This window comes from Triplophysa rosa, linkage group LG7, assembly GCF_024868665.1.
Source record: "Triplophysa rosa linkage group LG7, Trosa_1v2, whole genome shotgun sequence".
NCBI lineage: Eukaryota > Metazoa > Chordata > Actinopteri > Cypriniformes > Nemacheilidae > Triplophysa > Triplophysa rosa.
Window position 1 is genome coordinate 25,028,405 of NC_079896.1, and position 12,179 is coordinate 25,040,583.

Sequence of the window (12,179 nt, forward strand, 5' to 3'; positions counted from 1 at the left end):
GATATTTTTAAAAGGAGTAGTTCACATACACACAAAAAAATGCTGTGCTTATTTATCATGTTCTGTGTTCCGTGAAACCGTTGAGAAAATGTCTTATGGGTTTAAACAACATGAGGGTCAGACTATGATGATGTACTGGTGATAGGCCTATTTTCTTTTTTTTCATGTCGTTTATTACTACCTGTTTTACCTTTTGGGCCATTTCAGAGTGAGACCGGATGTATGTGACATCATGACATCATTTCTTCTATTATGTTTCGATTCATGTGAAATGTGGCTATTCACTTATACATGTAAGATTTAAATATAAAGTAAAAATGAAACCAGAAGTGCTTCTGGACCAGTGTTTACGTCTGGTGAAGTGATCTATAAACCAGAATAGAATCATTTGGTTGGAGAGACTGAAAAGAAAAAAACACGTCTGATTTCATGTTGTAATAAACAAACTGGGGCATGACTATTTCAGTCAAATCTAGTATCTATTGGTTATATATTGGTGTATGGTTGTTACGGTATAGTACCGTAGATTCAAAGTCTTTTGTTTGTTTTTCATCTTCGAATCGATTTTCAATGAAAATACTGGCATTGACTCTCTCAAGATCTTACAACAGCACCATGATATTCGTCCAGAGCTCCAGTTAACAGCGTTAGGACGGGTTACATTCAAAAACACAACAATCATCAATCTATGAATATTCAAGCCGTCACTTCATTGACACGCATGAACTTTGTGGCGGTCACCGATTGCAACAGGTGACCACCGGTAATTATGCAGATTTATTCAAGACATTAGCATGATTAATTAGGTGCAAAGCGAGGTGGCTACACTTGAATTAGTAAGCATTATGAATAATTACCATGCATATTTTGCCTTTTGTGCGGCTGGCTTTCGCGATAAACAAAGCTTTAATTACGAGAAAACATCTGGGAATTCTAGTGACCTTCATTAATCTTAGGCAAATTCCCTCGGCTTCACACCCCGATGCATAATTATTGCATTGATAAGAAAAGCAGAACTGTATTAGTCCACTTGAGAAAATTCATACTATTGCTTTTTATTAAGACTTAAACTGAAAGTTTCTTGACAACTGTGAAATGCACTGCGAAAAATGGCACATTTTTGGATGATTTTTTTAATCTTTAATGTATAACCAACATTTCTCAGTACCCAGCCATCTTTCATGTTTCTCAGCATTTCTACGAGCCCAAAACTGGAGGGCAGTCGGCGTGATAGATGAGAACAGCAGAGGAAAGGGTGAAGGGTTTGTCCTCTCAGCAGTGAGTCTGCCTCTTTGGCCTGACTTCACTCACATAGATCACCAACTATGAAAAGGTCCAGAATCTAGAAGAGGGGATCAGTTTTCCTTGAGCCTAACCACTTACCCAGCAGAGCTGACACACACACGATTCATGTCAGGGTTGTCACAGTAACCTGATCCTAAGGCCTCTTGACATGCACCAGTCCGGGCCGGGCTCTCTCTGCCCATACACTCTGGCTTTAAAACAAAGGAATTGCTTCCACATGTTTCTAAAGGCTTTGGACTCTCGGGGTACAAATCTTCAGACTTGGACCCAGGACACTCCAATCTCTCTCTCTCTCTCTCTCTGCAACACACACACATACACATCGAAACTGCCATCTAGTGTTGACTTTCAATATTGCTTTAAAGGATTTTCCTTAGGAAACCATTTCTTACTATTTAATGGGACGTTCCATTGGCAACAGCTACTTAGGCATTTTGTCACAAATAGTCGACCTCTTCACAAACCAAACAAACTGTGCATTTCCACCGTACCAGCCACACTGGTCGGTCATTAACTTAATTAAAACTAACATAATAATGAGGAGGACGTTTTTTTAGCAGCAGACAGAAGCTTATTTGCATATATAGACCTAATGAGTGCATGGTAGCAGGTGCAAACACATGATAATTATCAGTAATCACAATCTGTGACCCACTTTCGCTTAAGATTCGTTTCTTAAAAACCAGCACGAGCAATATCATCTGCACAACGGTAGAAAAAAAAACAGGGACAATAAAGATTGTGCGTGTGTGCGCGTGCTTGCGTGCGTGCGTGCGTGCGTGTGTGTGTGTGTGTGTGTGTGTGCGTGTGCGTGTATGCGCGCACGATATTATGTGATTTTTATTTCTGGGTTTATTTAGCGTGTGTTTTTCAAGTTTTGTAATTAAGACAAATAGCAAATCACTTACGATATACTGCGATGCCTGAAACAATATGCCAGAGTCACGAGTTAATTGTTCGTTTATAATTACTTTTTATATTTTTCCTGATGGGAGCTTATGTGCTTCCGCCACCTGCTGGTGATACGCACAAACTACAATTTAAAATGCAACCCTCAACTACAAACACAATGTCCCGGTTTCACAGACGGGGTAAAACCCGGACTAACCCTTAGTGAAATTAGGATATTTAAACTACTTTTATAAAAATGCCCTAGTAAAAAACATTACTGGTGTGCATCTTGAGACAAAACAATGGCGCTGACATACTTTAAGATGCTTTAAGGTGAGTTATTTCCAGTTAAGACTGCTCAAACATTCATTTTAGTCTGTGATTAGCCTTAAACCTTGTCTGTGAAACCGGGCAAATATTGGACAAATGTCGCACCAACGTTTAGTTTATTGCGGCTAAAATTGCATGATGCATAGAAACGACAGACATAATTTATTGGTTGGAAGATTTTTAGAGTTTCGACATTTGTATGAAATTGTGACTAAAGCCTGTAAAATAATTTAACCCAAATTAGAGTACTATACAAAGCGTTATTCAATCAGTCATAAAGTGTTTTACAAAATACAGTGACTAAGTCTGATGGTCCGTGAATAAAAACATTAATAAACAACTATTAAAAACTCTTGTTTGACACTCGTTTAAAGGACGTTGGTTAAAGTATTGCGTTAAATGTTTTATTGTAAGGGGTAAAATTACAGTGCGCAGTTCTGCCTTTCTACGGAACAGTGACGTAGGTGTTTACGTGTATACGTAAGTCCGCCCACAAACAAACATGGCGACGCACAGTCGTTCATTACAGGTCTGTATTTTGGCTTTGAGAACGTATTTTAACATCCAAAGTAATTTGATCAAGCGTCTTTATGCCATTCAAAGAGAATGCCACAGACGACGTCTACGTTCAAGACAACAGGTGAAGCATTGCTTCTTTTATTATCTTAACTGTATCATAAACATTCAGGGATTCCAAGCGTCCTGGACAACGAGAAACTTTCTATTGCAGTTTTACTCGTGTTCACTGAAAGGGTTTTTAATGTCCCCTATTTTTATATAAAAAATAGGTGAATCTGAAACCTTTTAAGCAGTATATCAATGTAAACATTCTACTCGGATAACCATTTATATTTTTGATCCATCTTTTACAGATAGCCTTGGTGATCATGAGGAGACGAAGAGCTGTTATGTGGGCATATCCACGAGAGCAAAAATGGTGGGACAACGTCGTACCTGAATTCAGCCTAGCGCAGTTCATCCAGAACTTCAAAGTATCGCGGAAGACCTTTGAATACATCTGCTATCGTCTCAAGCACTTGCTGCAAAAAAGAAACACTAATTTCCGCTTGTGCGTGCCTGTGAGGAAACGAATCGCCATCGCCCTCTGGAAGCTGGCCACCGGCAGCGAGTACAAAAGCGTGAGCCATCTTTTCGGGGTTGGCCTGAGTACCGTCTTCAACTGCGTGCAGGACTTTTGCAATGCAGTGCTTAGAGTTCTTCTGCCTGCACACATCAAATTTCCAGATTCTAGAAAGCTGGTGGAGATGGCATATGTCTTCGAAACCCGCTGGAGAGTGCCACAGTGCGTTGGCGTGATCGATGGAAGCCACATCCCCATAATAGCGCCCGAAGAGTACCCCCATGACTACATCAACAAAAAAGGGTGGCACTCAATAGTACTTCAGGCAGTCGTGGATGCAGAAGGACACTTCTGGGATCTATGCGTTGGCTATCCTGGCAGCGTGCACGAGGCGAATATCCTGAGACGTTCTTATCTATGGGACAAGCTGAATGATGGACAGCTGTTGCGCCAAAACACAGTAAGCCTCTCAGGTTGCGATGTTGGACATTACCTGATCGGTGGCACAGAATACCCCCTGCAAAACTGGCTCATGAAGCCGTTTTTAGACACAGGGGACTTAACCCCACAGCAACAAAGGTGCAATTCCAGGTTGAGATGTGCACGGTCAGTCGTGGACGAGAGTTTTGAGAGGCTAAAGGGACGATGGAGGTGTCTCTTGAAAAGGAATGACTGTAAACTGGAGATGATAAAGAAGATGGTTATGACCTGCTGCGTGCTGCACAACATCTGTGAGGAACGTGGGGATGAATTCAGCGAGGACCTTTCAGCCATGCATGTGAACATGCAGCCCCCTGTCCAGCCATTACGTGAGCATGGACAACCAGAAGGAACTGAAGTTCAATCTGCATTATTAGGCCACTTTAACAGACAGGAGTGATATTAGTTTAGCAACAGTATCAGTATTTGTTCAGTACAACTTGTTATTGGTTTTCTATTATATTGAATGAATGCTTGCTTAATTAAGATGTAAATACTGAATAAATGATGCAAACAGAGTTCAGCGTGTATTGGTTTAATAGAAACAAATATATACAGTTGCAATGTGTGTAAAATAAATTGTGTTCTTTTAAAAAGAACATCAGGGTGAAGCTTTGAAAGTCTGAACTGAGGATGTCTGGTAGTGAGGGCTCAGGTATGCCATATCCTTCTAGGAGTAATCCGTGAAGAACCAGGTCAAACAACCTTTAGTGCCTGAGAGATGAATTGGAAACAGGCAAACAGGAGTGCGTTAACGTTGATCTAACAATTAAAGAACACATTTTTTAAATGAAGACATTGTTGGTTCAAATCTTGAAAACGGTTCACCTAAGATGCATGTTTTTTTGGCCCATGGTGGGTGCAGGTAGGGAACTTGGACATAACTGGTTAGAGCCCTTGTTTACTGCCATTATGTTCCACACCTGTTCTTCAGGAGATGGTGCTTGATTTTCACAGTGTGCAGACATATCCAAAGAAAGCTGTAGCAAATCATTCTCCCATAATGCATTTTGTGATGCCATTAAAGTGTTTGCAAACCGATTTGTTGAATGTGCAACACTGCTTTGTTAGCAAAAGACACCCCCCCCCCAAAAGTGTATTACGAATGTAGTTTGAATGGGGTCCGTTTGGATTTCAATCTGACTTTAAATGAAAAACGGTTCGTTTAATCTTGTGTTCACTGCTTGTTACCCTGCTGTCCCTCCATTACTGCGACCATGCGTTCCAGTAGTCCCAACATTGAATTTGTAGCTTCATCTATTTTATTAAGAATAGCAGTATTAAGTTCTTTGGCGTGCTCCATAAAGCGTTCATCAGAAGCTTTTAAGTATTCCAGTAGCTCCTGGTTTGAATCTATTTTCCGTACTCTGGTCCTTTTCGGAGAACTTTTTGGTTGTGACTGAGAAGGGCTGAAGGACGACTCGGCTTGGTCCAGCACAACGTCAATTTCTGCGAAACAGTCTGTATGTAACATAACACAAGAAGAACATTATATGGCAATTCGGATACATTTTGCTAGTCATGCGTTGCCAGCTAGAAACAAATTTAGTGATGTCCGAGCTGCCTAACTCAACAGAGCTGCGTACGAATAACATTAGAAAAGTGTGCAGGAAAGGTATTAATTATAAAACGGGAAACACTTACCAATATCAGCCTCAGAGGACGTCAACGATTCAGTCTTTGTCTCGAGCATTACCGTCGCTGAATTCAACGCCCCAGTCAGGTGGTGTTCCAGCACAGCATCCATGACATCATACCTGGCTTTTTTATTGTTCTGTTCAATGCTAGTTTTACTAGCGTTGTCATTAGTTTTCTTAATTTTTTTGAGTTTGTTTACGATTTGTAAGGCTGAACGACTGAAGCCTGCATCGGCCATCTTTTGGCTTATCTGATCATACACTTTCTTCTTTCGTTTGAAGCGCTGAAATTGCTCCTGGATCACTGCGGACGACCATATCGCAAGCAGCACGCTTGTTTCCTCTGAAGACCACTGCTGCGCGATTTTGGGCTCGGACATTCTGCTGCCTACAATCAATCAAACAAAAAATGTGTTGCTGATAAACTACACACATTGCGATTTGAAAAAACATTTAGCATTCCCTATTGTTACTGCTTGGATAAAAAAAGTTAAAATGGCATTAAATAAGAATCCAGTTGCATGTGAACTTCCAAGATTTCTCTTTGGTCTGATTTAAGGCTCAAATACACTACAAGACTTTTGCCCAGATTTTCAGTCTGGACTTGTTGCAGAAGGTCTGTGCCAGTCTGCAGATTTTATCAGTTAGTGTAATTGTAATCTGAAACTTCTAGTCTGCAAGATTATGATGTATAGTTTATTTTAAAAAATCTGTTTTTAAGTCTTGTAATGTATTCCAGCCATTAGTTGTGACAGGGTCTCAGTCAAACCCCATTATTAAGAAACAATTTAATTAAATAATTGAATACTATTGTACTAATAGGATATACATAATTTAATATTTTTAATCTCTTCACATTTACACGTCATTGACGTCGATTTATTTTATACCCATGAACTTTTATTTTGGCAGAAATCCAAAGGAAGACTTTCTGCGGTTTTAAAATCGATTTGTTGTGGAACCCTAGCATCGAGTCAAAACATCTTAACACTGCATTACATTATATACAAATAACGTTAGAAAATTATGTAGGAAACCGTAAAGCAAAGTTTGACAAAAGTAAAAACTTACCAAGATCATCTGCAGAGGCTTGCGATTCAGCGTCGGTGTCAAGCATGGCCGTAGCTGAATTTAGCGCTCCAGTCAACTGACTCTCTGGTCGGTGTCCCAACACAGACTCCAAAACTCCATAATTTACGCGTTTATTGCTGCTTTTACTAGCTTTCATCTTTTGGTCCCTGTACTCCTTTCTTAGTTTTTTCAATTTGTTTGTGACTTGCTCTGTTGAACGCCTTAAGCCGCCGTTCAACATCTCTTGGCGAATCTCGTCGTACACTCTGTTCCTTGTCCTCGGGTGCTTCGAGTTTAATTTCTCCTGGATCTCCGTGGAAGACCATATAGCAAGCAACACATTAGTCTCTTCACAAGACCACGGTGCATTTTTGTTTTCAGACATTTTGTTTTTAGTTGTTCAATTAGCGAGCATTGACGTACACTATAGTGGTACAGCTAGCCAGACTGTTATTTTGAAAACGTTTCCTGGTGACGACACATTATCCCGCCTCCCGCTGTTGATTGGCTCCTTGTGCAAGATGGACAGTAGAGGTTAGAGACCTTTGTGGTTTAATAGAAGTTGAAGGAAATCTACAACTTTTTTCGTTCAACATATTATTTTTGGAGTGTGCTATATTTGCAGTCTGCTTTGTAAAATGTTTTTTTGTTGTTGATGAGCCAAGAATTTTTTTCCTACGGGCAGGAATTATTTTAGATAACGTTACATCGTTTCTATTGTTTCTGGCAACCAGCTTTGACAAGACAAACAATATTTTGAATAAACACTACAACTACACTAACGTGTATTATAACACTAATGTTTTTCCTTCGACGGTCGTTATATTTTTGGGGGGGATGCTAGCAACATTTACAAATATTCTCTTTAATTGCCCGAGAGAGAGAGATAGAGAGAGTCCTCGTGGCATTTTATACGAAGTACTTAGAATATAAAGAATTCATGATTTTTTTAAGCAGCCTTACTTAAAACCCATCTAAAGTTATTTGGTCATGATGTGAAAAATGTGACTTAGGGAAGTCAAGACTTTTGGTAGTCTTTTGCAGTTGTAACAATAGACCTTCCTTCAGTTTTATAATTTGGCACTTTTTTTTACAAATATTAAATTTTAATTTTTTTACTAATATCACAACAGATGATAAAAATGCATTTAATCCTTGTTTATGATGAATTCTTGACTCATACTCAAAATGTATATCTCTGATTTTGTTCTGTCGATAATTTTTCTGCCATCAACGATTTCTCAAGTTTGGGCATTGCAAGGCCACGCTTATTTATATAGTGCATTGCATACACAAAGGTAATTCAAAGTGCGTAACATAAAATGTTAAATTTAAACAAAAAAATTTTAATAAAATTCTTTAATAAGTAAATGTCCGTGCTGATATTTAGACAAAACCAGCTTAAGATCACCTTTGTAAGCAAATATTATAACGCCTTTCTCTTTTTTCTTGTAGTTGTTCAGTGAATTGCTTTAAGAAACACAAAGCTGATGTTAAGTTAATTTATTGAAACATTTTAATGACAGGTTACTGTCTTATGTTGTTTACTTATTATTTGTTCTGTTGTTTCTTCTGACTAACCACTGTCATGGCCAATTATAATGAAGCTTTATTTCTCTTCATAGATTCATGTCTTCCAAATAAAGAAACACCTCCAGCCTCCAACACCCCAACACATGTGAGCAGTCGTGAGTCATTATTGTAGTTTATATAGATCCTGTATTGTATCACTTTCACAGACCAATAAAAAATAATGAGAATAATTATATTTGATTAATGTCATTAACAGAAATGTGTTTTGCCCTGGGCTGTTAATGATCAACTTGACGAGGACAGCCAGAGTGACCGAGTGGTCTTAGAGAACCTTCAGAGACTTGGTCAAATTAAATGACAGTGACACAGTTGTTTAGATATAGCCATGATGATTTTCTCTTTAAAGAACACAGAATATTAAAAAATGCAAAAATGTATCTACAGTGATCTTAGATTGTGTTGCAAATTGAAATAAATCCAGTGAAATAATATTTTTAAGTGGTGCTTGCTTAATCCTCAACAGTTGAAGTTAATAAAAATCAAAACGAAGAAAGTGTCACAGGAACAGGAATAGAATTTATTTGAAATTAAATTAAGTTTACACTACTTAATTCAATTTAATTAACAGCTTTACAGAAAATGCATATTTATTAGATACCAGACCACACCTGAGGTGATATAAGAAAATACAGATACATTTTATTATTTACAGTTAGCTAAATTATGTGGATTTTGTGATCAAAGAGATTACCATATTTGTAGAATTTGTCAGTTTTGTACTGTATGATGAACCACAGCTTACGTCATCTGGAGGTCATCTGAAGTCTTCATAAGAGTCTGGAGCTGGTGTAATGATCTCTAGTTTCCTCAGGATTGGCACCCAAGGTAGAAACAGAAAAACAGATGGAAAATGATCAGCATAGCTGATGTTCTTAACATTTCTGACAAAGATAATCATTTGCATTTAATCAGATCGAGACACGTTATGTGAAAGTTTGTCTAAAGAGACGTGTCTTTAAGTTAGATTAAACTGGAAGAGTGTCCCAGACAGGTGCCAGATGTGAAAACGCTTTACCTCTTTTAGTGGATGAGACTAGAAGGACTACCAAACAGCAGAAGCAGTTTTGTGATCTTAATGAGCGAGATGGACTGTAGCGTGCTAGAAGTTTGGTTCGGCGACCTGGGGCTCTTCTGCCCCCCTGCTGTGGCACCCTGCTGCTTTTATACACTCAAACGAATACCTTGTTGGATTAATTTAATTATGACACTCTTTTGCACACAATTGAATTGATTTATCTGAACTTAAACTGAGTCAATTATATGGATAAGTAAAAAGTAAGTTCATTCAATTTATTTAGTTTAATTTTAACTTCACCATATGGTAATCTCCAAAAACATGCACATAACAGAAAATCTTGTAAATTACAACATTACAAAATAATAAAGATTTAAAAGTATCCTCATCTCTCATCCTGTTTAACAACAAACATAATGTAACACCTTATTTTAACATTTGCCTAAATCCTGTTATGAGCGCAAGACATGATGGGAACACAAATCCACTTCAGTTAGTCAATGAAAATGAATTATATTGTCCCAACACAAATGGATGAAGTTATGTCTAAGAGTCACCTATTTATGTCAGTATAACACATTTCAATTGTGTTTAAACAAGAAATCAATATAAATATGTTGGATAAAACTAGTTTGATTAAGCAAAATAAACAATCTTTAACAATCTTTTTTTGTTGAGTGTAGCCTGTCTTCAGATGTGTTTTGGTCGATCAGATCACAAATGGACGAAAGAGACACATAACTGGGGCGTTTCTAGAACTAAAGCTCTATTGGGGCACAGGCCCAGAAAGTCCGCTTTCTCGACGCACCCATCTCGCAAGGGGGGCTGTTCGGTGATACTGTCAAGCCCCGATCCTGTGCACCGTCTGCTTCCCAGCAGCCCTGGTCCTCTTCGATGCCCTCCGCCTCCGGCGCCCCCCACTCAGGCGGCCCCTCGGAAGAAGACGTCGAAGAGGAGACCACCACCCCGTCAGCAGCCAGAGGTGGGTAGTAACGCGCTACATTTAAGTAACATTTTGGAAAATATGTACTTTTTAAGTAAAATGAAAAGTGTGTACTTTTACTCTTACTTGAGTAAATTTCTAATAGAAAATCTGTACTTTTACTTTGTTACATAACTTACATTGCGTGACGTTCCTTCGTTCCTTCATTTTAAAATATGCTTTTTAAAACGCGTTGTTTATTTCAAGGTTGTCGTCTCTTTTTACGGGCATTCCTGAGTGATCGATTCTTTTGAGTCGATTCTTTTGAAAGCATTAATTGAACAATGGGCAAAACCATTTGAATAGGCTAATGAATCAGTTCAAATGATTTGTTCAGTTCGCAGCACGATCTGAATCATCTGAAGCATGATTACTCACTCCTCGTAGCGCGAAACTTAAGAACACGCAGAACACAAAGAGCGTTGGATGAAGTGGATATTAATCTATATCTATACAATCAAAACTGCAAATGTGTCATATTGTTTGCCAGCAATGATAAATGCCCGCCATATGCGCGCACCCGCGCGACCTGTTCGTCAGACACCGCAACATGCGCGTTACCTGTCAGACACAGAGACGTGGGCTTGCAGAAATATACATTTGAAGAACAGAAGGAAGAAAACTTGTTGATGGGCGTGTGGTTCACTGTTTACTGTTTGTTTACAAGTAAGAGCGTTTCACAACACACACGTGACACAACACGAGAAAACATGAGCTTTGTTCAAAAATGTGTATTTCATTTAAGAGAGCACTGCAGATGTTCTAGATCATCTTAGGAAATGCTCTGAGTTTAGTTCATGCTTTAGTTTGACATGGTCTATTATTCTAAATAAGTTGTGTAAACTACATTGACATCAGGACTAGATGAAATTTACAGAAATGCTTGTCTCTTCTGTGTTTGTTTATTCTTTAGTCTCTCTAGTATATTGCAAAGATATCTGCTTATGATAATTGAAAATATTGATTAAAATGTAATATTAAAATATTGGCGTTAATATTAATTTAATGTAGTAGGCCTATATAATCAGATACAAAGTAACTAAGTAACTAGCTACTTAAGTTGTTTTTTCATTGCATACTTTTTTACTTTTACTCAAGTAATTTTTAAAATAGTGACTTTCACTTTTATTTGAGTAACAATTTCTCTAGTTACTTGTACTTTTACTTGAGTAAAGATTTTGGCTACTCTACCCACCTCTGTCAGCAGCTGCGGCGGAAGCAGAAGCGGCCCTCATGGGAAGACCCCAGGGAGATCGAGAATACCATCTGGCCCGACCCCAGCCATTCCATCGCTGGTTGGTCGATCCGGCACTGTTCCTGCCCCGTCCCAACAGCCCACTTTCTCAAGAAGAGTTTCCTCTCTCTCTCTGGGTGTTTATCACAGCCGCTCTCACCCTCTACACTACGGTGTTCGGCAACTCGACTTGGACCGCACACTGAGCTTCAGGAGCTGTCAAGTTATCAAGTTAGGCATGTGTCATCTGTAAGCAAGCTTCTCAGTTATAAACTCATGAGCATCTTCTTTATACAACACTCGCTGCGCAGACACGCATCTTCTTTATACAGTTATAAAGTCAGGCCTGTCTTCTTTAAACAACGCGCGCTGCGCAGACACGCATCTTCTTTATACTAACAACGCACGCTGCGCAGACACGCATCTTTATGCAGTTATAAAGTCAGGCAGGTCTTCTTCATACAACGCGAGCTGGGCAGTTATCAAGTTAGGCGTGTGACATCTGTACGCAAGCTTCTTCATACAGTTATGGTGGATTCACACGTTACGCGGAAGTCGCG

General features: G+C 38.9%; 2 protein-coding genes across 2 annotated transcripts; one reads left to right on the plus strand and one right to left on the minus strand.

The window, feature by feature from the left end:
- Positions 1–3,025: 3,025 nt before the first annotated feature.
- Positions 3,026–4,487, plus strand: zgc:113227 (uncharacterized protein LOC541506 homolog). The gene is made up of 2 exons (XM_057338134.1): positions 3,026–3,166; positions 3,399–4,487. Exons 1-2 carry the CDS (start codon positions 3,029–3,031, stop codon positions 4,485–4,487), a joined length of 1,227 nt encoding a protein of 408 aa, XP_057194117.1. The 5' UTR covers positions 3,026–3,028.
- A 773-nt stretch (positions 4,488–5,260) lies between these two features.
- On the minus strand, positions 5,261–7,292 carry si:dkey-261j15.2 (uncharacterized protein LOC794828 homolog). Its single transcript, XM_057338135.1, has 3 exons — positions 6,796–7,292; positions 5,732–6,112; positions 5,261–5,548 (listed from the first exon to the last, which is right to left on the minus strand). Exons 1-3 carry the CDS (start codon positions 7,178–7,180, stop codon positions 5,265–5,267), a joined length of 1,050 nt encoding a protein of 349 aa, XP_057194118.1. The 5' UTR covers positions 7,181–7,292; the 3' UTR covers positions 5,261–5,264.
- Between the last annotated feature and the right edge of the window lie 4,887 nt (positions 7,293–12,179).

Coding starts and splice junctions, on each gene's coding strand:
- zgc:113227 (XM_057338134.1), top strand. CDS start 3,029: ATGGCGACGCACAGTCGTTCATTACAGGTCTGTATTTTGGCTTTGAGA. Junction 3,167..3,398: donor GTCTACGTTCAAGACAACAG/GTGAAGCATTGC, acceptor CATCTTTTACAG/ATAGCCTTGGTGATCATGAG.
- si:dkey-261j15.2 (XM_057338135.1), bottom strand. CDS start 7,180: ATGTCTGAAAACAAAAATGCACCGTGGTCTTGTGAAGAGACTAATGTG. Junction 6,113..6,795: donor AGCCTCTGCAGATGATCTTG/GTAAGTTTTTAC, acceptor GATTGATTGTAG/GCAGCAGAATGTCCGAGCCC. Junction 5,549..5,731: donor GTCCTCTGAGGCTGATATTG/GTAAGTGTTTCC, acceptor TGTTACATACAG/ACTGTTTCGCAGAAATTGAC.